Here is a 24489-nt window from a genome sequence, read left to right as displayed (position 1 = left end):
ATGAAACGTATAGGAGTTGATTCAAAATCCATGCAGGCACAAAATGTCATTCAGGCAAAATTCTGTTTATAGTGTGCATAGGTGAGCAAACAGATGTAACCTTTAGTAAATAGGCTGTCCATAGTATTACAGCATTTTCAAAGCCTCATCAGATGTAATCGTATTACAACTCCAAGTTTATATGTGATCACATATACATTATGTTTAGTTTTAGATAAATAATATACTGTGGATTGAGTTGGCAGACTGAAAACTAGGGCTGTCCCGATTTTGGGCTTCGAAGCTTTGGTGAGAAATATTCAACGGTATCTTCGTGGCGTGGTGCAGCAGGCTGACATGTCTGTCTCCATCTCTCCCGTTTCAGTGATGCTGCCACACGACTGTAAACACGCGCACCTCTACACACAACAAACAACGATATCCATCTGAGAATAACTCATAATAATTAATGTTGAATATAAATAATGATGTGGGATTATTCCTTATTTCATGGGCTATTTTGGGATTAATACATTATTATTATTACACACTTATAAATATATATATATATATATATATATACAAAATAAATTATATATATATATATATATATATTATATATTTTTCAACAAAGCATTCAAATACTGATTTGGAGGTCAGTTACCACGGCAGAAGTCAAAGCTTCAAAGCATTCAAGTCAGCCTACTAAAAACCATAAATAAATGTCACACATATTATTAATCGATGAGTCGATCGACAAAAAAATTATTTGCATCCATTGTGATAATCAATTAATTATTTTAAGTAATAATTTAAAGAAAAATGCCAAACATTCTATATTTTTTAGCTTCTCCATTGTGATCATTTGCCGCTTTTTATATTATTATATATTATGATTATTGTAAGTTGAATATCTTTTGGTTTTGGACTATTGGTCATACAAAATCAGCAATTTATTTAAAAATAATTTTTTTTATTGCAGTTTCAGCAACTTATACAATCATCATCACATTCTTTCCTACTATATTTTCATTTTACAGCTATCGCTTTGTTTTTACACAAAATGTCACAACTTAAAACAAAGAGGGGAAAGAGAAAACACAAAAAAACAAAACAAGACTTCATCTTAAACTATAATTTCAATTGAATTCAGAGAAAAAGGGAGGACACATACTTAAATAATTAAAATGAAATAAAGTAAAATAAATCAATTTAAATAACAAAATCAGCAATTTGATGATATCTCCTTGGGCATTTTTCCACTTAATTTGACATTTCATAAACCAATTAATCAGTTACGATTAATCAGTCACTTAATTGATGATTGAAATTAGTTGCAGCTCTAGGATCCACCCTCATTAGCCATTTCATATGAATGATGATACCAATTATTAACTGATGCAACGTCGCCACCAGGTGGCCACTTATGTGTATCACATCATTGCACATCACATTAGCCGGTGTGTGTCTGTCTTTTCTACCTGTGCTTTCACTCACTGGACCTAGAATTGCAGTCATCGCTTTACTGACCTTCTCTTTACAGAAACAACAGACTCCTTATGTTCTCCTTATATCATACACAATGCAAACACACACACTTCTGCAAGCTCCATGGTAGCAAGCTCAAATAGCCTCCTGCTTGCAGGCAGAAATGTCACAGTCTCTCCTTGTGCAAACACAACTACTTTGACATTTATAGTTAGCTTTTAACACTCTACACTAAACTGTGTGTGAACACAACCTCCTCCAGTCTGTAATGCGCCTGTAGAGTAAAGACAACAGCTAATGTTAGCACATGTACACACCTCTTTCGATGTAGCAGTGCTTTCAATCCCGAGTAAACCATACAGGTCCAACTGGAGGAGATCCTTGGCCTTCCCAGCCTTTCTGGACATTTCTGCAAACAACGAGCAACAATACCAACACGGAGAAATAAGAAATATAGACGCAAACGTTAAGGTTTGTCAAATTCAGTGGTTTGTTGTTGTTCCGGGCACATGCGTGTCGACCTTTCAACTAGGATGTGCATTGCAACCTGGGAAATGTAGTTTTTGTTCAGCTTTTCTGCTCTGCTGCTGCTGCAGAAAGATTTTGAGCATTTTTAACCATAGCACAGGGTTCAGCAACCTTCACTATCAAAAGAGACATTTTAGGCAAAAACAACAAAAAAGATCTGTCTGGAGCCACAAAACATTTGGTCATTGTGATGAAGGTAACACAGTTTATAGTCTAAGTACATAGTATATAAGTCTGATGCAGTGAGGGCCAAAGAGCAAATGTACTACGGAGTATTAGGGCCTCATTGAGGGAGGGAGAAAAAAAGTCATAGAAGTCATAACTTTAGAAGAAAAAAGTTGTAATATTCCGATAATAAAGTCATAACGTTAGGAGAAAAAAAGTCCTAATATTACGAGAAACTAGTCATAACTTTAAGAGAAAAAAGTTGTAATATTACAAAAATAAAGTCATAATATTACAAGAAAAAAGTCGTAATATTACGAGAATAAAGTCAAAACTTTACGAGAAAAAAGTCGTAATATTACGAGAATAAAGTCAAAACTTTACGAGAAAAAAGTTGTAATATTACGAAAATAAAGTCATAATACTACAAGAAAAAAGTCGTAATATTACGAGAATAAAGTCATAACTTTATGAGAAAAAAAGTCGTAATATTACGACAATATATATAATAGCATACTATATTATGCCATTTTTATGGCAATTGTTTTGATATACTATTGTATGACTTATTATGACTTCTACAACAACTAACTAACATTACTACAGCTACTACAACAACTACTAATACTACTACAACTACAACAACAACAACAACAACAACAACTATAAACTGCAGTAAATTCAACTATTACTACAACTTATAAAACAACTTCTACTACTTGTTGATTTGATAGTTACCAAATGTTTGTTCAATGTGCTCCGGTTCTCGTCTCCTTCAGGTCCTTCAAGTCCCTTTCTTCATTCAGCAGTCTGGACAGTAAACACAGACATTTACACCAACATTTACGAAACATATTAAACAGACTTTCATCAGTTTTCATGGAAGATAGATCAAAACCTTCAACAAATCAAACCACAGGTAGGCATATTGGGTCATACATTGATAATCTGATCAGGTAATCACAATGTGTCTTGTATCATGATGAAAAGGATTTAAAAGTGACTAACATTTAATTGCATTTAAGGCCCTTTTATTCACAAAATGACTCACAATGATGAAATGGTGACTTTCACTGTCTGTCACACCATTCATTTGCTACCTACATAACAAATAATAAAATAAAATAAAAATAAATAAAACATGCATGTCCAGGTAGTCAAGTGGTTTTGACACATACTATGTAATTCCTTTGGTTCCATTTTACTCCATCCACTTTAAATAAAAAAAAAAAGGCTAAAATGCTAGATAAATATTTTTAAAACACAAATAAAAAAATATGAAACAAGAATCAAAGTATCGAGAGAATATTTTGCTTTACTGATGTTTCCTTACTCGGCGAGTTCGTCCAGCATCACTCTCGTCTTGGAGGCGGCTGAGCTGCTTCTGATGAGCTTCCCTGTGGTTCTCCAGCTGTTGTTCTCCAGCTGCGGTTCTCCAGCTGCGGTTCTCCAGCTGTGGTTCTCCAGCTGCGGTTCTCCTGCTGCTCTTCCATCATTTTCTGAAGGGCAGCGACAGAAAAAAAAATATCAAACTACAGACACACAATCATTCAAATATAAAAATCATGTTATTTGATTGTTGCAGTTTCCAGCTTTGTACAGACGTTAGTGTTTTTCAGGTCCACCTCTCCTCACCTCCATGCAGTCTGCAACACCTCATGTCTTTTCTCTGAGAACCAACAAAGAAGACAAATGAGCTTCTTAAATTGGCTGTAATATCAGCTTCAGGTATTCTGAAGTTCAGGACATGAGAGATTAGAACAGGGTATTGAGCTATGGGGTATAACACATGCACAGTGTAACTGGAGCTGCGATGTTGGAGGGTTACAGCAGACGGCGCTAGACATAAAGGGATGGTGACAGCTCAGCTAGTCTTTGAGTGCACTTGGCCTGACAGAACTTTTTGAGTCTGCTCGAATGGATGGCGGCCGATATACATTAGAATGTTTTCAAATAGAACACATTTGTTTATGGTCTTTCATTAAAGATCTTTTCAATAATTGCAGAATTGTAATTCTCCCCCATAGAGTAAGCTACTATGACACCCTCCCTACGGACGCCTCGGTGAAACAATCATCCTCATGTTCTATGATCGTGCGCCAGCTAGTGAGCCTTTCAGCAAGTGCAGACCAAATATTTATGTGCATGTGTTGTACGGCAATGATATGATGCAATATAAAGCCGGACATTCTAACGTTTCTGCTGAGCTGCTGGCTGGCTGTTTGAATCGGTTTGAATGACACCACGAGAAGGAGAGGTGAAAAGGAGTTGGAAGGAGATTAGAGCGTGCAGTTTCTCCTGTTTTTTTTGTAATGCAACATCAGTTTTCAGACTGTACAAATTGGAGGGGTCCAAAACTGCATTCTGAAAAAGTGTGGGGGGGACATGTCCCCTGTGTGTCCCCCTTGTAAGTTACGCTCTTGACTCCTGTTGTGTTTCTTGACACCATTTAACACAGTATTAAATATTACAAGCCTTTTTTTGTTTCGATAATCTCTGCCTCAAAACATGAGAGACCTGAACAAGTAGCACTGTAGATAAACAACACTGCAACTGACCATAAATTGACGGATGACAAAGCCTTTGGAGGAACAACTCAAGCTCCTCTGTGGTTGTTAACGGGTTGATAATGCTATTACAGCCAGCCTGCTAGCCTGCTAAGGCAATTACCGCCCCACCAGCAGCACTAAACACATTTAAGACCCGATCGCAGTCTGGATGGGGCTGCTTGGATTCATTGATGGAGTTTTTATTGACAGTTTGGAGTTAACTCAACATATTGAACCATGTGGTCAGTCTGGTGATGTCATTGTTCTCCTCATTAATGTCTTTTGCGGCCATTAGTTGGCAGTTAACACTACATAATGTGGGCAGGTGAGAAAGCAAACTTCTCCCTCCATTAAACAGTCATTAGCTTAGTTTGTCATGTGAAAGTGTTGTGCAAATTGAACAGCCATTAAGTTAGTGATGCTTGGAGCATTAAGTGATTTGTGTATGGCTCTTAGTTCTGCCTGTACTCATCAATAAATAAATTGCTGGTGTGAGGTCAAAGATAATTAAAGCAGTTTCTTAGCTCTGCACTGCAGGCTCTTCAGTTTGTTGTTGTTGTTTTCAGGAGCCTTTTTCTTGGTGGTTTGTTGCACAGTGCTGTGAGGATCGAGCCAAGGGCTCGGTGCCGTATGGCAGATGAATATTTGATGGCCCCTAATGGAGCCTTCGCCCTCATGCCGTAGCTCTGTTTTTCCCACCACGCGCTGCAGAGGACCGTGGTGGAGCTATGTGGTCGGCATCCATTTTGGCGCTTCCCTGGTGAATTTGGTTGCCTGTCTGGCCTTGCCACACAACAGCTGCCTGTGATTTCATCATACCGGTTGGGGGGCTGGCTATACAGCTTACCAGGCAGACAGCTGGTAGTGATGCTGAAGCTCCAATGCTCCAACACAATGTACCAAATCCACACCCCTGAGCACCCAACCCTCACATGCAGCTGTATCCCTCGCCCTGTGCGTGAACTTGTCATCATCAAGGTCAGCAGATCACCTGCCATCTATGACAGAGAGACACCCTCATGTTACACACTATCCCATATACATCTGGATACGTGTGTCAATATTTACGTCCACTGGGTATAAAACATTGTCGTCATCAATCCTGTTGAGGAGATTAAGATCTTAACTTTGGAGCGATATGACCCAGCCTGCCGTTCCAATTAGAAAAGTGACAGTGAGGCAGAGCAGCGATGTATTTGCTTGGTGACCTCATCCTCTATACAGCACGATCCATAACTATCTGACAGAGAGCTACCTCCCACTAATGTTTCACTATCGGCCTGTTAGTGGAAATGGATCTCATAATCAAAGTGTTTGGGAGTCTTAAGAGTTTCAGATGAAGGGTGTGAGGAAAAGGAGGAGCGGGCTCGGCCTTGTGCTGGAATGTGAGATATCAGAGGTTGTGTGTGTGTGTGTGTTCAAGGCACCTGTTTATGCTGTCTTTGCATGTTTGAGCCTGTATACACACTCACACACATACAAAATCACAGCTGCCCCTCACATTACACAGCTATTTCTGATCTGCTCAGTCAGCCAGAGACATGGGGGGGGGTACATAGGGGTCAACACTTTCTCCTTTGGTAAAAAAACACACACTTACAGGCATACAGCAACCACACATCAAAGATAGTCCTTTATGTGGTGTCTTTACATGTACAGTAAAGTGTCAGTAAGTGTGTGTGACACTTTGTTCACCTCATAGATTGTGTGTCACCCTGCACAGTCGTGACTGATGTGGTGGAGGGTTGAGCTCACCGATTGCTTTACAGCCTCAGTGTAAAACCTGATCGGTATGCGGGCTAAAATATTTCACATTGCAGATATAAATCAGTTTAATGCAGTTTGGTCGCTCTTCGGTTACTTAACCATAACCACAGCACCCTGCCTTGGGTCTCCATACAATTGTTTTGTGTCGAAAAAATATTATTAACTGTGAGGATTCTGAATAGCAAAAGGAAAAAAAAACAAGCGGTTGAATTTCTCACATAAATTTTTCATCACTTCTCTTTTACAAGGTCACAGGTGGCACCCTATACTGGCCGGTGCGGAGCCTCCCCGACCCTCCACCGTCCAAGCAAACAAACAAACAAAAACATGGACAGACGAACACTGTAACCGTCTGAAGTGGAACGTCTTTGTAGTTGACAGAAAGGCATTCGTCACCATCCTAGAATTACAGTGGCCTCGCTCACGGTCACCTTCGCCAGGGGAGGGACTCTTTACTGCTTTTGGCTGCAGTGCTGGTTATGACAATAAGAAAAAAACTGAGACACACAATCGCTGATTATTGTTAATTTTCACTAATTCCACCCTGTTTTCATGAATTGCACCAGATCTAATCTTATTGCATCAACAAGATATGCGTGACACTATCTTGCCACACTGACCTTGCCATCATCTGCTTAATTTGGAACACATTCATACACCCATCTCCTCCATCACCCACCCACCAGATTTTCAAGCATACTATGATATCACCAGTCTGCAGCTTGTCCCTGAGGCGCCTCGCCATGACATCAGCGTCTGCACCCAGGCGGGGGGTGTCTCTCTCCTTCCCGTGACCCAATAACTTACCTCGTCTTACCGGTCAGCGACCCCAGTACAGTAACCTTATCCTGGACCTCAGGCTGTACGCAGAGAGGGAGGTGGGGGGGGGGTGAGGCAGAGCAGCGAGTGGCGACACTGGAGCAAGGTGAAGAGTGAGGACTTAAGTGGAGGGAGGAGGGGAGGCTATGGTCAGCTAAACTCCTTTCAGGTGTGGAGGCCACACCGAGGTGTGAAGGGCCTGGGAGGGAGCCAGAGGGAGCGAGATTACAAACCTTGGAACCATGTAACAAAAGAGGTGTGAACGAGGAGAAGAGTCTCAGAGGAGTGTGAAAAAGCGGGGAACAAAAGGAAGGCAATGTGGAAGCGCAGATGATGATGGGGCATTGGGAGGTCTGCTGAGAGTGGCGGGGAGATGAGAAAGACTAACATTGAAAGACAGTTTGTTTTCATATTTGGAAGGGTCATAAGGTTAAGTTTTTGTTCCTTGAAGTTACACCTCTTTGTGAAAATGTCTACCTGAGATTGAAATTTAAGATGTATGTAAAAGAAAGAAAACATAAGGGTGAACACTAACCCATTCTATTCTACTAAATTTCACTGCAGTTATCAATTTGTTCGAGCACACTTAACCACATCCCTTCATTCTGTCTCTAAAATATCCCCCCTAGGTAAGTCAGGGGGGGGGCAAATAAAGAAAGAATGATCTCACTGTGGGAAACGCCCACAGATCCACTTTCGTTATGAATTGACGATTTCATCACACAGTGGTAGAGTTACATGTGTGGCAGACAGGATATTTCAAGGCAATTTGATCGAAATGATTCTTTGTGGTGCGGTGCTTCCTTACAAAGCCTATATTATAAGTGCTTTGTGGTTTGTCGACGTCCTTTCAAATGGGCCGTTTCTCCCAGACTGTTTAGTTTTTTTAATAGCAGTTATATTGACTGGCTGTAGCGTCATACCACGCACTTATAGTATTTAAACTTGCACTTTGAAATGAAAAGTGTAGCTGCAACTGATGGAAACTGCAATTAGTGCTGACATAAACTCAAAGGAAAGCAACAACAATGGTTGGGGTGAAAAGTGGTTGAGTTAACCCTCCGAGACCCGCAGGATCACGGCCTCTTTCAGAGGCTGTAGCAGGTTCAGTTTTAAGGCTAGAGTGAAGGTACAGATATCATGTGAAACTAGAACCAAAGGAATCCATTGGTACCAATCATGACATACTAGCTTGTTGGGAAGGAGGCTAAATAACGCTTCAAAGTTAGGCTAATATTTGGCAAGGAAAAACTGGCTTGGCCATTTTTTCAGGTCAGAGGTAAAGGGACCCCTTTGAAAATGCCAGTTTTTCCTTTCCAAAATTTAGCGCAAGTTTGGAGCATTATTTAGCCTCCTTTATGACAAGCTAGTATAACATGGTTGGTACCAATGGATTCCTGAAGTTTTCTAGTTTCATATGATACCACTCTAGCTTTATAAGTGAGCCCACTACAACCTCCGAAAGATCGATTGTGTTATGCGTTAAAGAAATTAGTGGTGTTAAAAGGAATTTGCGTTAACGCGTTACTATCGCCCTAGCCCTAGTAAATGATGGTTAAATTTAGCACCAAATCTGTGTAACAAATGGTATCAACCCAAAAAATTGCTGCAACAACTTATGAGACATAATTGAGCATGGGAATGACCATCATATACTTCCATCATAATGTTCTCAACACGTATCCACTTTCACAATTTATTTTAATTCATTAATTCATGTTTATTTTTTATTTATGAGTAGAACAACTTGACACACAGTGGTGAGCTGCATCTCAGATTAATCTTCAGGTTCCCAGCTTTCAGATGATGTACACCACTTCTATGTGACATCTACTGCTGACCTGCTATCTCCCCCTAAAGACCCCCTGTACCCCCCCTAAAAAAGACAAAAGATGGGTCTATTGTGGGTCTCAGAGGGTTAATCGATGCATTCAGCAGCTCCTGGGTCAATCCAGTGGGTACAAACAAGCCTCAGAGAAATAAATGACCCAACAAATATAATGATATTTAGAACTAATTAAAAACTGTCCCACAATTGTGTCATCTGTGCACATGCATTAAGTCTAACACTGATGTAGCACTTCACTGTCGCCAACCTCCACTACTAATGCAAAAATATGAATGATTTAACTTTCATTTCAAATGCAAGTAAACATTCATTTTATAAGCATCGACATGATACTTTCTTTGCAAACAGCTTCCAGATTGAGTTGCTGCTAAAAGCTAAACCTCGTCAAAATGTCCTTGTGTTTCCATTATTTGAATTTAATGGAGGTGATGATGGAAAGGAATCTTTTAACCCCCTGGGATCACTGTAAAGGGACTTGCCCTGGTCACTGTCCTGATGTGGGGGGACATAAATAGTCATCCCAGCTTGACCTCTGAGAGGTCCCTTTGTTGATCATTCCTGGGCCATCCTCAGCTGCAGGTGGTCAGGAGCTCCCCGCTGAGCTCTGGAGAATCCCAGAGTCAGCACATTAGCCTGTCAAAGGGAGCAGATTAGGCAAGCGGGGAGGGCTGGAGGGAGAGACCCCCGCACCTCCACTCACACACTGACTGCTGCTGGTTTACTGCTGTAAACATTTCTCTTTGTTTTACCAACTAATAAACTTAAATGTATTGTACTGCTTGTTTAGGCCTTTGGGATTTATACTTTACTTGTTGTTACTTATACGTTCTGGCACTTGTCAAACAGTGTTTGCTTTAATTGATGCATTCTCAGTGCTATATTTACTGTAGCGCTGCATTATGTATACTGTATAGTTAATCTCCCGAGGAAATTCAAATTAATATTCAAAGAAGAATGTCAAGGAGTTCAGTGAGCAATCCGCAGCGAATAAATGAGGCAAATAAAACAGCGGTGTATTTAGAGACTAATTTCCCTGACCAGTTGGATGGAAATATACAAACATGACCCTCCATCGAGCTCACTCTCGACTCCCACCTCAATCCTCGTACCCCCTACATCACCGCGCCAGTCGAGAGAAAACTTCACAGCACATTTTTCTGGTCTAAAAAAAATCAATAAAACTGCTTTCATGTGAACTTCACGGGAAAGAACGACCCTGAAACACTCACAGAGCTTCATTAGTGATTATGCTTGTTTTTTTAGTTTTACTTCAGCAGACAGGAGACTGTAGTACTTGCCTATGGGCAAAGTGAAAAGGGCAAAAAGACAGAGAAGGAAGATGTTTTCACTGCAAAGCCTATTGGCGCTATACAGTACATCTCTTCGCCATATGGGACTGCCAGCATAAAATATGCACGTTAATCCATATGTTGAGTCTTTTGCCCATGAATATTTAACATTCCAGCCACATCGCGGGTTATAACACAAGGCTTTACATTGTCTAACAACAGTGGAGAGGTCCTAAGTGCAGTGCCAATCTCTCTTTTTCCCTGATCATCACCGGCATCCCGATCAATAAATCATAGCTTCTGACAAGCGGAATCAAAAGATTTCAAAACCGTACAAAAAAAAAATAATTTTTGGCCACCTGAATCAAAACATGAAAGAACAAAGCCACACTAGGGGGAAAATATTGATCGAGAGCCACGGCGAGGTGTGGGGAGTTCAGGTGCATGTGAATATGGATCTGGGCATCCATAGTTCGGAGGGACAGATGTGGGGTTACGTGGAGGGGAAGGTTACAGGTTCAGACTCACAGCTGTGGAACGATCTGAAGGTTACAGGAAGGTCATATCTTTCGTTGGCGCAAGAACGCATCTTTTCAAAACAATCTGGAACGTGCAACAAAAGCTTTTGTTTTACATGAGAAGTGGCTTTAAAAAGTATGATTTTTTAAAGCATTTGAATACCTTGAGGATGTTATTTGCAAAAGATGGATTTTGTTTGATTTTCATTAAGTCTCCCACTTGAAAGGGGACCCTTCCCCTCCATTAATAATTGACATCTTATTACTTATCCCCCTCGTCGTGGCAGACGCACGCTTTGATGTGTTCTTTTATCAGCACGGTGCTACGTATTGATCGCCGGGCAGATAGGAGCACTATCAAAGGGATTCCTCGTGGGGCAGTCAACACCCGGTCACCTCATACTCCTGGCATGTGGTCAAGCGCCGGTCCAGCTCACTCTCGGTATCACATCCCTCTATACTTCTGAGTCGGCTCATCCTGTCTGAGCGTGGCGCTTATCTGGGTTAAATATTCACAAAGAATAACAAAGCAGTTGGAATGACATCATCTGAAAGTGGAAGGAGAGGATGTGTTCAGTAGGAAAGGGGGGTTCCACCAAAAGAAACTGTCGGCTGTCTGAACATTACAGCGGACGATGATCTCATTCATAATGCGCATTATGGTTCACTGGAGATGCTTATCATCAGAGTCACAAACAACTGGACGGTATGTAAACAGTGTATAATACAGCAGGTTGTGGTGCATTAAATATGGTATTTCTCTTCTTAATTGAAAAGAATGTGAATATTTGGTAACACTTAATTTTTTTGTATTTATTACTGCCAAATTACCCCAATATTTACCTCAAAATGTATCAAAAATTACTTTATTATAAACATTATTTAATAATTATATGCTAAAATAGCATATAATGGTTAAAATAGGGCCCTTAGGCTTGAGAGGCGGCTGTACGCTGCTCTTCATCGGCGGCGGAAAACCAAAACTAATAGAAGACACTTCTGATCAGGCACAAATCTCACCATTGTGTGACTTATTGTCTACACAAAGGTAACCTGGTCGCATAATGTCATGATTCAGGGAGTTTTTTAAGAAATTTCAATGAAGTTATTTGCTAATTATTATCAGACAGACATGGAAATAAAGCATATCAATTTACTTATTTTCCTGGAAATGTATTGAATAAATTACCAGCTATTGGGAAATAATGGAATATAATTATTAAATAATGCTTATCATAAAGTAATTATTAAATAAATGCTAAAAAGGTAAATATTGTGGTCATTTGGCAGTAATTCCAAAGAAATTTCAAATAGGTTACTTGCTATTTATCACCTAATTACCATGAAATTACCATGAAATTTGCGGACCTGTAAAATGAAGTGTAATCGAATATTTTATTGGGATTCACTGGGTTTGGCTTGTTATCGTACCAACAACAACCTACTCAAACAATAACCAGAAAACCAAAAGCGTATTAGTCACACGGGAGGGAAAAGTGTTCAAGAGTGTCGAGAGAATGATAAACACCATCCCGCTACACGTGAGTCGGATTATAATTTCAGGAGATTTATATAATCCGTCCATATTGGCAAACTACAGAACTCCTTTGTTTATTCTACCAGACGCTCTCCCATCTAAAGACATGTCGTACATTTAAGTCCCATATGCAGCCTTAAAGGCCACGAGGCATCGATTGTTATTCGACACTCGGAGACCAATCGTCAAAAGCACTTACAATAAAAACACAGAGCGTAGTCATAATGAGCATATCCTATTTAACCGAACAGAAAATACATTTTCACTAGTGCACACTTAGAGACCATTAGCAGTAGTAGTGTAAAAGCCAGGCGTCTCTCCATCATCAATATCCCATAAGTGGGCCGCCGCTTGTACGCCGAGGGCCTGCGTGCTGAAATTCTCCCATGGCTGCCGGTGTTGCTGTTGTTGTTGATGACTTGTCCAGCCTGACTGACAGCACTTTTGTTTTCCGAGGATTAGGCAATCTGACTTCATCGCGGTCCACGAGGGGGTTCACGTAACGCTGCCTGGAGGTCACTACACCCATGTGACCCCCTCCTGTCTACTGGCTGCCCCGATGACAGGCCGTCAGCCCTCCAGACCGAGACTAGACAGTGGACGTAGTGAACCCACCCCACACACCGTCTCCTCCGCACGCACACACACATACATACATACATGCACAAACTCGACACACTCTCCGACCGGAGTGTAAATTTTTAATGGACTATACATTAAGGCGCATTCACAGGCTGATATATGATGTTTCCCCGCAGCTAATATTTCAGCAGACTGTGTATCAGATCGGGATTGAATGATTGATTTTCTATCAGGCTGCTTTTCTTGAATGAATAATTCAGGGTCATAGCTTGTGACACCTCCAGCATATTCCGTTACATGCTTTTCAGTTTGATTTTTTTAAAATATTATTAGAAAATGGTAAAATAAAGTGATAAAAACATTAAGGATCAGACGAAGGAGGACTCTATCTCTATGCCTGCCTAATGTATGTTTTTGTCATAGCACCGTATACTTGTGTATGCGCGGATCCATGTATTCATACGTTTCTTTTTAGCGTGCTTTTAAGGAGTTTGAGGCGAGTAAAGCGTACGTGCCTGTTGACGACTTTCTCTCTTGGCCTCCTGTCTGTGATGAGAAACGAGAGACGGCGGTGTCTGAGGTCACGCAATGATTACTTGTCCTCACACGGGGTCAAATGACTCTTAAATGTTTTGTTTACACTTCTACAACCTGGAGTAGGCTCTGAACCAAGTATGGTGAGACCTAAAGATTGCATAAAACTGTGGGGTGTCCACATTTTCAGTGGTGTCGTTGCCAATGTGTCATACAATGTGACAAGGAGGGAAAACATGTCATGACTCTGGGGAGATACAGATGTTTGTGAAAAACATGACAACTGTGAAAAAATATATTTTACCAAGATATTTATAAAAGATACCTCACCAAATAACTGAAATAACACCAAGTACTAATCAAATCTGTGAGTTATTACTTTATATTTTCATTAGGGCTGTCAAAGTTAACACGATAATAACGCATTAACGCAAATCTGTTTTAATGACAGTAATTTCTTTAATGCATTAACGCAACTTGTGATTTTTAGGTTGTAGTGGATTCAGTTTTAAAGCTAGAGTGAAGATACTGGCATCATATGAAACTTGAAAACCTAAGGAATCCATTGGTACCAACCTTGTCGGGAAGGAGGTTAAATAACGCTCCAAACCTACGCTAAATTTTGACGAGGAAAAACTGTCATGGCCATTTTCAAAGGGGTCCCTTGACCTCTGACCTCAAGATATGTGAATGAGAATGGGTTCTATGGGTAACAACCAGTGGCGGCTGGTGGATTTTTTTTTGGGTAGGGCCAATCAATTTCAACAAACGCCGGTCTGTTGTTTTATGCTGAGTCCAGGAGGTTGATCTGGGCCCAGTTGTTTCACCAGGAGTTTCTCCGCCAAAGTCCTTCTCTCAAACGGGTCTTGGAGGAGAGATTTGATCGAGTTAGGGATGAGTCTTGCAAGAGTAACGCTACTAGTGCTTGGCTGTTCCATTGTCATGCCGTTAAAATGGGCTGTGAGAGAAGAGAAGTGGAGAGAAGCGAGAGACGAGAAGACAAGATCACGCGAGAACTGACATGAGCCCTGACGAGAACAGAGAGAGACACACGTGAACGTGCGCGCGCACACCATGGGCCAAATCAGTTTGGCCCTCCCGGAAGTCTTTTTTACGGCGCTGATTGGATGAATTGTATGTCATTCATGCTTGTAATCATATATCTTTAATCAGTGATTGGCTGTACTGCTTATTAGACCCGCCTTCTTTGGGCCAAATTCATTTGGCCCCAGAAAGTGCACGTGCAGCAGAGCAGCTGAGAGGTGCACTAGCAGAGAGTTCAAGGAGGAAAGCAGATATTTGGCGCAGTTATCCTATTTTACAAATATTACGGGTATATTCCATAGGTCAAAAACACACATATTGACAATTTTTATAATTTTTATAATTTTTATAATTTATAATTTTATAATTTTTTTTTTTTTTTTTTTTGGTGGCTCAAGGTGGGTGGGGCCAGGCCCCGTGGCCCTCTATTGGCCGGCCGCCACTGGTAACAACGCTAAATGCAGTACTTGTGAGGGTTTCGGACAATATTTGTCATTGTTGTTAATTGATTTTCAGTAATAGATATATACATACATTTGCATAAAGCAATCATATTTGCCCACTCCCATATTGATAAAAGTATTAAATACTTGACAAATCTCCGTCCCACAAAAAATGTGCAATTAATGAACGATTAATCACGATTAAATATATTAATCGATTGACAGCCCAAATGTTTGTGGTTTCAATGCTGAGTAAATTATGGCCTACTGTTTGTGTGGGTTTACGATAATCAGTGTTTAATTTTCACTCCCAGATCCATAAAATCATAACGGGAGAAATCAGTTACAACAGGACTAGATTCATGTGTTGATTCACAGCTCAAAGAAACAGGATATTGCAGTGTTTTTTGTTTAATAGCTCCTGCATCTTTCAGGAGCATCTCCAGTTTCTGGCTGGCTGGAGTCCTAGAACTGGACGAACAAGTGCTGGATAATTATCCGCACCAGTGTTAAGTACAAATTGCACAGGCCGGCTCCTGGAAGGACTTGCTGAAGCACATCAGATACAGTAACTCTCCAGTTGGCCGCTAACTTGCTATCACAGACGGCCTTTTTACTTGCGCAAATAAAGAAATGACAAGTGAAAACACACACAGGCTATAGCCAAATCCCCAACAAAAAAACATGACACTGATTACTTATCGGGAAACGGTCTCCGTCGCATGATAAGTGAAGAGCATGACTCGATGGATTCTGTTTCAACCTGCATGACAATAACAAGGGCAGGTGTCCTGGGCAGACCAAAGTCATATTTGATGTCCAACATGAGACTACTTACACCTGAAGAGTGTGACATCATGATGACTCTAAAGCTGATAACCCAGCAACACACCGGCAGTTGTTGTGAGGATAAAGGATTAGCCTCTGTTTGCTTTCGCTGCTCTTTGAACCAGAAAACACTGAAAAGAAAAGGAGCTCACATGAAAGGACCAAGTTGCTGAGAAAGCACAGAATTGAGGCGCTACGTCTCATCAAAGAGGTTGAGTCACTTCAAGAGCAGAGACATCTTTCCAAAAACCCCATTGACGTGGGGGGGGCGCTTATGCGTCGCTGCTATTTGTCTTTGCAGGTGGCGGTTTGTGTGTGTGTGACATTGTCTATTCTGTCTGTATGTTGACCGTGTCTGTCTGGCATATCAGGTAAGGTCTCTGTCTCCTTCCTACATTGTTGCTGGATAATGAGGTGTGATTAAATATGAATGCTAAGTGTTTGGTGGCTGGAGCCCAAAGCTGAAACCGGATCCAGTCGGGGCCCACAGGCAGCATAATTAGTAGCTGATGATAGATGCCATTAATGGTGCTTTTCCACACGCTGCTCGCAGGCCTCTAAGCTGGACCTCCACGCAGCAGCAGCAGCAGCAGCAGTCCGCCTTTGAGCCATCCACAGTTAATTAACTTGCAAACAAATAAATCCTGCTATAAAGCTGTGGTGGTTCTGTACTGTTTTAAAAGCCTGATTGTAATCAGCTTCACTTAAATCGTTTAATGAATAACAGTGATTAAATATTAAGCCATTTGTTCCATTTATTTGATCTTTCTCTTATTATTCCCTCTGGGGGATTTCATGTTGAAAGCATGATGAAAATCCTGTGGAAAACAATATCAGCATTTCAAAGCGTTGAAGGACCAGTGTGACGCCTTTAATGGTGGAGAAAAAAAGCCCTTTGTGCACGCTTGAAGGGCTGTGTTGGGTTTTGAGGGTTCTCTTTGGATTGTCATAACCCCGGTGTGAGATTGACTCATTCATGGTGAGCAGTCTCCAAGTCTTCATCCTATGCTTCTTTGGCTGCACGGCTGCGGACACCGCTGTGCTGCCTCACTTCAGAGAGAGAGACGGAGTCATGTCCACAGCTGTTAGGACATGCCTGCTTTGAGGTGCCGTGGCTTTAATGTGTGGAGCAGATTAAACAGGGCGCCTTTGTGGAGGCTGGATAACTGGTCAGCTCTCCCACACAGTTATCCAACCTTATCTGCTGTGTGCATGTTCGTGCACGAGCGTTGCTGCTGCCTGCCACACATACACCCTCGTATTCTCCACAGAGTGAGCAGAACAGCTTGACACACCAGTCAGTCTCATTAAGTGAAGCCCACAGTTTTCAAGACCACTCCTGCCTACGAGTAGCCGGCGGGCAAAATACTGGAGAAACTTGAAGACAGGCCTTTCAATTGATTCTTCGCGCTTGACTTGAAAGTATCACCTGCAGTCTGAGAATTGCTGGACTTCAATGTGTATCCACTATAATATAAAGTGCAACGTATCATGCGGGGCTGTGCTATGCTGCCTGCAGTGAAGATCAAATGGTGGTTGGTTCAGGGAAGGGTCAGCGTATGTAGAGCAGTTACACATGCCACAATAGTTCAGTTTTCCTCTTTTTCCCACACAGGAGAGCCTCCATGAGGTGGGATTAATGGAGGAATGAAATGAACATGTCTAAACTACAGACCACGGTGAACTGATGTGGTGACCGTGGTTAGCATCATACAGTCATCACAGGCGATAGCCTGTCAAAGGTTCAACAGTCAATCAAACAAAAACAAATAATCCCCTGTAAAACTAAATTCATTATCTCAATCATGCCCACATTTAATGCCAAAAAATAACAACAAGAGTGTCTATTTGCACCCGGGTGAGAATGATCACACGGCACAGCATGTATTCGGCTATTTACACACGGACAAGTTGCATATGCTACTTAATTTAACAATAGTTAGCTAGCCGAAAGGGCTTCCTGGCAGAAAGATTTAGTAGTAGTAGTAATAGTAATATTAATATAAAGAGCGACAAAGTATTTACACACAGGGAGTAGGTTGTAGTGGACTAATGAGTCAAACTCAGGACTTAAACCCAAGAGGCCAGTGTTCAAGCCATGAGATGCCTATATGTTTACACTTAGGTGACTTATTATTATTTTTTTAATTATCATTTTTCGGGCGCAGTTTGGTTAGGTTTAGGCAACAAAACTACTTGGTTAGGTTTAAGCAACAATGCTACTTGGTTAGGTTCAGGAAAAACATACATACAGTACATGTATACATACAGTATCTAATGTGTGATCGGGTCGTGTGTAAATAGCAGTGTTTGCTACGGACACCTGGGTGCTTGTCTCTGCCATGCTATATACACCTTGGTGTAAATAGCCACATTGGCTATTCCACCCCCGGGTGCAAATAGTATTGTTGGCTACTGACACCTGGGTGCTAATAGTAGCTGCCAAAAATAATTTGAAGGATTAAATTAAAACAAACTATATTACACAATTTATTTTGAACCAAAGGGCTGAATTTAAGGATAAGGATGGAAATATTGTATATTTTTGTAAAAGAAAATCTCATGAACAGACCAAAACCAACAGTGTGTTAGTGTGTTTCTCAATACTTTCCAGCTTGTCTGTGGCACTCAGCCCCAAGCCCAAGCGTAATCTTTAAAAATGCACTTTATATATTAAATATATACAAGGCTAAATTATTCTTTAGTTTTCAGCAAACATTACTCAAAGAGCAGTAATCAGCACATTTGTTGGGGTCTATTTTCAGTCGAGTATTTGTTACGGACAGTGTATGTGGGATTGACTCAAAATAAGCTGCAGTATACCCACATTTATGGTAGTGAAGGAACAAGTCACTCAGTGTAAACAGTGTAGTTGTTGGACAACGATGGATCTATGGCACAGGGGAATAAGGTATATCAGGCTTTGGTTAAGCAGACAATTTATTGTTGGTTTTGGTCTTTTCATGGGATTTTTTGACAAAAAGAAAAATATAGAATGATACCAACTTTATGTTTTACAGCAGTCCTTCCCAAAGGCTGGGTCAGGACCCACAGGTGGGTCGCAGGAGATTTTATTAGGGTCACCAAATAAATTTGCAGAATTTCTTCCATCGTCTTTTAACATTTATATCTGCAGTACACCTTTGAGACACATGACGTAGCCTAAATTTTCGTATTGTTCTGATAATTGTAGCCTACTTATAACATTGAATCTAATATGATACATTCTGTTTGTTTTACTGATGAAAGGAAGAAAACAAAAGCCTGTTTACTCCACCTAAATGCACTTATTTGGTCTCATTTATAAAGTATTTAACATGTGTATATGTTTTTAATAACACATGCATGAAACCAAGTTGTGATTTATCAAACCTGTATCTCTTCAAAATGTCTGGTTTACCTATTCAAGATAATATAAGGTGGTGTGGAAATGGGAGTAAAAATGGTCAGGAATGTTCATTTACGCACAAATTTGCTTTTCTCACCATTTATAGATAAGGCCTGTTGTGAATTGGGTCGCGATGGTTTGTCATTTTTAAAAAGTGGGTTCCCAGAAAGAAAATTAGGAAACACTGTTTGACGGGAAATTTCAGAGTGATGGTGTCTCCAGTCATCATCAAGACTACTGGAAAGACAAACAAGTGGGATGTTCCTTACAGTAAGTAGCTCTCATGTGATGACCTCATTCACTGAGGCATCCTGAAACACACATATTTGGATATTTTTACACCAAACACATTTGGCTTCTTCAGTCTATAGTTCTCTTGAGAATGAGTTTTGTTAAGTGTGAGATGATCCTCCACAACAACATCAACAACAACAACAAAGACCTTTGTATCTCAGTCACTCTGAGAGTGTGAGGTTTGGCCGGTAGTCTGCAGCCAGACAGGGATGTATGATTACCAGACAGCCCTTACAAAGGTGGCTGTTCGAGTCAGTGCTCTCAGTTACAGCGGTCAGATCGGGTGTCATTGCTCTCATAACTCGCCTCACCTTCACAATTTCTAAAAGAGGCTGGGATCAAGCACAAAATTACCCCGCTCCACCTCTCCACACCTGCTGCATTATTCAATCAGTCTTCACCCGAGAGGACCTGACTGACAGAAAAATAAACACACTTTCACCATTTGTCTTGACGATGATAACAAACCTAAGGCTATTCCCACAGGAGATTTACATAGATGCCTACATGGGTGTGTGTGCATACCTAACCGTACAGCTTCAGATACTGTCAAATTATTTGGTCTAGATCAGACTCTGCTGATCCTGAACATGTCGCCAAGTTCCCAGGGGGGAAATCCCTAAAACACTACCTGAATTACATTGATATCTTTGAGGTCTTTAGGGCTATCTTTAGCTGAAGTTGACATGAGGAGTGCCAGAGAGGGCAGAGAAGCAAGCCCCCTTTTGTTATCAGGTCACTGCTCCAGTATGATCTCTGCCATTGGGTCAGTGTGCCGCACACGCCTCATCCAACTGGCTCGCAGTCAGGATGCGGTTGCCATGGAACTTGTCCAGTTGGAGCAAATGAAATCCCTCCTTTCTAGTTTCCAGGCAGGATTCACATGCTGGAGAATGTTTTGGTGGGAGACAGCTAGGCAATGTGTGTGTGCGTGTGTGTTTGTGATAGATATGTGTATGCATAGAGAGAATGAGATATCAAGGGTGGAGAATGGGATTTTGAGGTTACAGAGGAAGTAGGGCATGTGATTGTGCAGCCATGTGTGTTTGCGCGCGCACGCGTGCATGTATGCTTCTGCAAGTGGGTGTGGTTGTGCATGCATCGCTTTTCAGAAACAGCTTTCTGCTGTAACATAAACTGATGGAAGCCTTCTCTCTCCCAGGGATCTCAGGCGTCCATGAGAACGTATTTATGAACACTTGCTTTCCACAATGCAAACGCAAGTCAGGCATCGTATGCTGTTAATGTATCCTCATTTCAGTGACAGTTTTGTCTGGATAAAGTGTACAAATGTAATGGGTGTGCACTTCAAAGACTTTGAAACGCGTCTTTCATCAACGCAAAGCCATAATCCACATACTGATAGACATGGCTCAGTTAGTTAAGTCAACAACGTGCTGAATTTAAAATTCATGTTCCTGGAGAGCGATGAGAGCTGCGGTGAATTCATCCATATTCATTATTTATGTTATAGAGGCCTGTCTATGTGTCCCACAGAGAGCTGCCTTATGGCTTCTGCAGCTACTCTCACGTGCTAATACATCACACGCTAATGCACGCTAATGAATAAGTTAGGTTTGTTTTCTTAAGATATATGTACTGTCACCAATATTATATACTTAGGTTTTTCATTAATATTTCATTTCAAGGCTTTCGAGTAACAAACCAGTCAAACGCTTCCTAACAAATTACCATGAAAAGGTTATCTGACTTGTGATCACAACTGCACTGGGACACTTTAACCTGCATACTGTGTCTATATGACAATGCCTTGTCTTTAAAAGGATTCTGACTTTCTCTTTGGTAATTACAGGTGTTTTCTTGATAGCCTCTTAAGTAGAGAGGGGGTGGGGTGGGGGGTCTCCTTTGTTTGGCTGGAGCACAAAAGGAAGCTGCAACTAATGCTCCCACTTCTTTCAGCCTTTTGTTGTTTACAGTGGTCACTCATGCAAAGAAGTGATCAAGTTTCCAATATCACAGTGAGCGAGGAAACCAATCCCCACTCAAACAGCGAATCCCCACCTCTCTGGAGAGGACGCAGGTGGGACAAAGTCCGAAAACCTAGAAGTCTATCCAATTCAGGCAGGACAGAGGAGGCAGGGACCCGTGACTTCTCACGCAGCATCACAGCTGAGGGCCAGGGGAGAGAGAAAGGGGGAGGTGGGGGCAGGGTGATGCTCTGTGAGACAATGCAGAGGGTCAGCTTCAGCTGTCCGAGGGCTTATTGATCAGTGATGGCCCTGAGGGGATAGGAGGGAGGAGGTCACCAGCACCTGCATCAGCTCAGCGTGGACATGGTTAACTGTCAAGCTACGACCAAGAAAATAAAAGGAATGCTGGAATATCTGAACTGAAAAATGTTTGTGGTTATGCTGGCTGATGCGTTGAGCCTCCCATGATGACTGTTTTAGCTGTCAAGGAGGATCTATGTCAAAAACCCTGTTTGTTTTCTGTGACACAAACAACGTACACACACACATATGTGGTCTCTTCAACAGGTGTCTAATTATACTGATGGAGATCTAGGCCACTTACAGTAGTATCTAGGTCATTTCCACTTATGATAAACAAAAACTCACAACTGTTTCTCAGATAACAGTTTGTTGATTCAAGCAGAACATACTAGGGTGTTCAAAGATGTAAGATCTGGCATTGAAATGTGAATTATAAAATGAAATGTGGGCAATGTTGTAATAAAACGGGAAAAATCTACTGTCTGTTTATAGACCTATAGTATACGCCTCAAGTTGGAACAGATAGATAGCTAGATAGATAGTGTTGAAGAAAAAATGCCCCGACCTTGGGCCAGCGAAAGATAGGGCGTCCTCCTTCAGCACTTTTATCGTTATAAATTTAAAACTATTGGAGTAAAATCAGGTTAAAAATTGGTCGACAGAAGTCAACAGATCTTGATGCAAAAGTGTTTATTTCTGTCACCAAAAACAAACACGAGTTGTCAGTTCAAACGGAGGACTGACTTACATGACAAACCAGTCCTCCTTATATACCATGAGCTTCATTCACAATTCTCTTTCATGTTCTTTACCCTCGGTGGGCAAAATGCCCAAAACTCATTATTTTCTTGCAAACTCAGCGATTCTGACTTATTTTGGTCCTACCTCTGACAGATTTACGATTCTGAACTTTTTACCCCGTGCCTCCTCCATTCATGCCACCAGCTCAAGGTGTAAAATCTCAGAGCCTTCTCATCAGCCCTCGTTCGTGTGTCGCCACTCGCTTGCAAACTGCCCCCCCTCGCACTTGTCTACAAGCCTGGATGTAACGTTACATCTGATGCTGCAGGCTCGCTGGAGCCTTGTTGGCCTCGTCGCCCTTTTGCTAGAAACCCCCTGCCATGCTCCACTTCTCCCAACTAGAGAGCCAGTGTGCTTTTCCCTAACTAATACATCAGACACACATTTTTATGTAATATTAACATTAGCTTGTGTGACAAAATACTTTATATTTTATTGTCTCTAAGTTTATATTTGAACCAAAAATACCCTAGTATATGAACATTTTGTGTAATTACATGATATAGTTATCTTAGATTGTACTTTTATAAAAACACTGAAAATTTACCATAACAATAGATCGATAGATAGATAGACACACTAGTCCTTTATCTCTTTATCCAACCCCTGTGCAATATGCAACCTACCTTGTATTTAGTTATATTTTATTGTATTATATTTTATATGTCCATGTTCATATTTACTATATTGCTTCTTTTCCTTGTATATTTACTATATTGCTTCTTCATTTTGTTATTAGATTTTACTGTATCATATTTTATATGTCCTTGTATATTTACTATTTATTTTTCTTTCTTTTATGGGGCCTCCCAGCAAAAGCATTTCACATGATTTTACTTGTATAACCGGAGTGACAATAAACCTCTTGAATCTTGAATCTAATATGTATACACTGCATATTGTTATAAGACAATATAAGCTAGCCAGACACACACGTTTTCATTAATTAGGCCTAGTATTCGCCTATTTACAGAATTAATACACATTAATTTGCCTAATAAACTCTTAAATGTGGATAAATATGGCGGGAAATTGGGTCTTTAATGTTACTTTTTATAGTTTCTCTCTTTAATATAACTGTGCATGTAAGCCAGGGCTGCCCAAAGTGGGGCCCGCGGGCCAAAGTTGTCCCGCCATAAGGTTTGATTTGGCCCGCCAGATGTTTCTAGCAAATTTAGTTTTTTTAATTAAAAGACCTGCGGGATAGCTGGCGATTGTGACCGTCTTTACTCTCTTTTGGAGGTTGTAGCAGGCTCAATTTTAGAGCTATACTGGTATCATATTAAACTAGAACCTAAGGAATCCATTGAAAACAACCATGTCATACCTGTCAGGAAGGAGGCTAAATAACGCTCCAAAGTTAGGCTAAATTTTGGCGAGGAAAAACTGGCACCATTTTCACAGGAGTCCCTTGACCTCTGACCTCAATATATGGGAATGAAAATGGGAGCTAAGGGTACCCACGAGACTCCCTTTTACAGACATCTCCACTATATGATAATCCCATGCAGTTTGGGGCAGAAACATGCAGTTTTTTGCATGCAGTATAAATGTGTTATTTTCTCATATTCTAAAAAAAGTGTATTTGAATATTTCTGCTGGGGTCCATAAACAGTCTTGGAATTGCATAAATTGACTGGAAATGAGCCCACTTGTATTCAGCAGGTACAGTAGGTTTTGAGGAGTTAACTATGTAAAAGTTAAAAGAATATTCTATTTAGGGAACTTGGGATCCTACTACCATTTGGCATCTCAACAATACAAAACAATAGGTGTTTGCTTTTGGCTCGTGGCCCACCATTAAGTTCCAGTTTTGGCCCTAAAAGGGAAAAAGTTTGATGTAAGCACTTCAC

General features: G+C 40.9%; 1 protein-coding gene across 1 annotated transcript in view; it reads right to left on the bottom strand.

Moving 5' to 3' along the window:
• dnajc17 (DnaJ (Hsp40) homolog, subfamily C, member 17) overlaps positions 1 to 2026 on the bottom strand; it is a 39237-nt gene extending 37211 nt beyond the window's left edge. Inside the window, exon 1 of the mRNA XM_074661343.1 lies at positions 1785 to 2026. Within this exon, the coding sequence (XP_074517444.1) occupies positions 1785 to 1874 (90 nt within the window). The 5' untranslated portion in view covers positions 1875 to 2026. The remainder of the gene's footprint in view (positions 1 to 1784) is intronic.
• Between the last annotated feature and the right edge of the window lie 22463 nt (positions 2027 to 24489).

This window comes from Sebastes fasciatus, chromosome 15 (genome assembly GCF_043250625.1).
Source record: "Sebastes fasciatus isolate fSebFas1 chromosome 15, fSebFas1.pri, whole genome shotgun sequence".
Classification (NCBI taxonomy): Eukaryota; Metazoa; Chordata; class Actinopteri; order Perciformes; family Sebastidae; genus Sebastes; species Sebastes fasciatus.
This window is presented reverse-complemented; position numbering and strand designations above follow the sequence as displayed.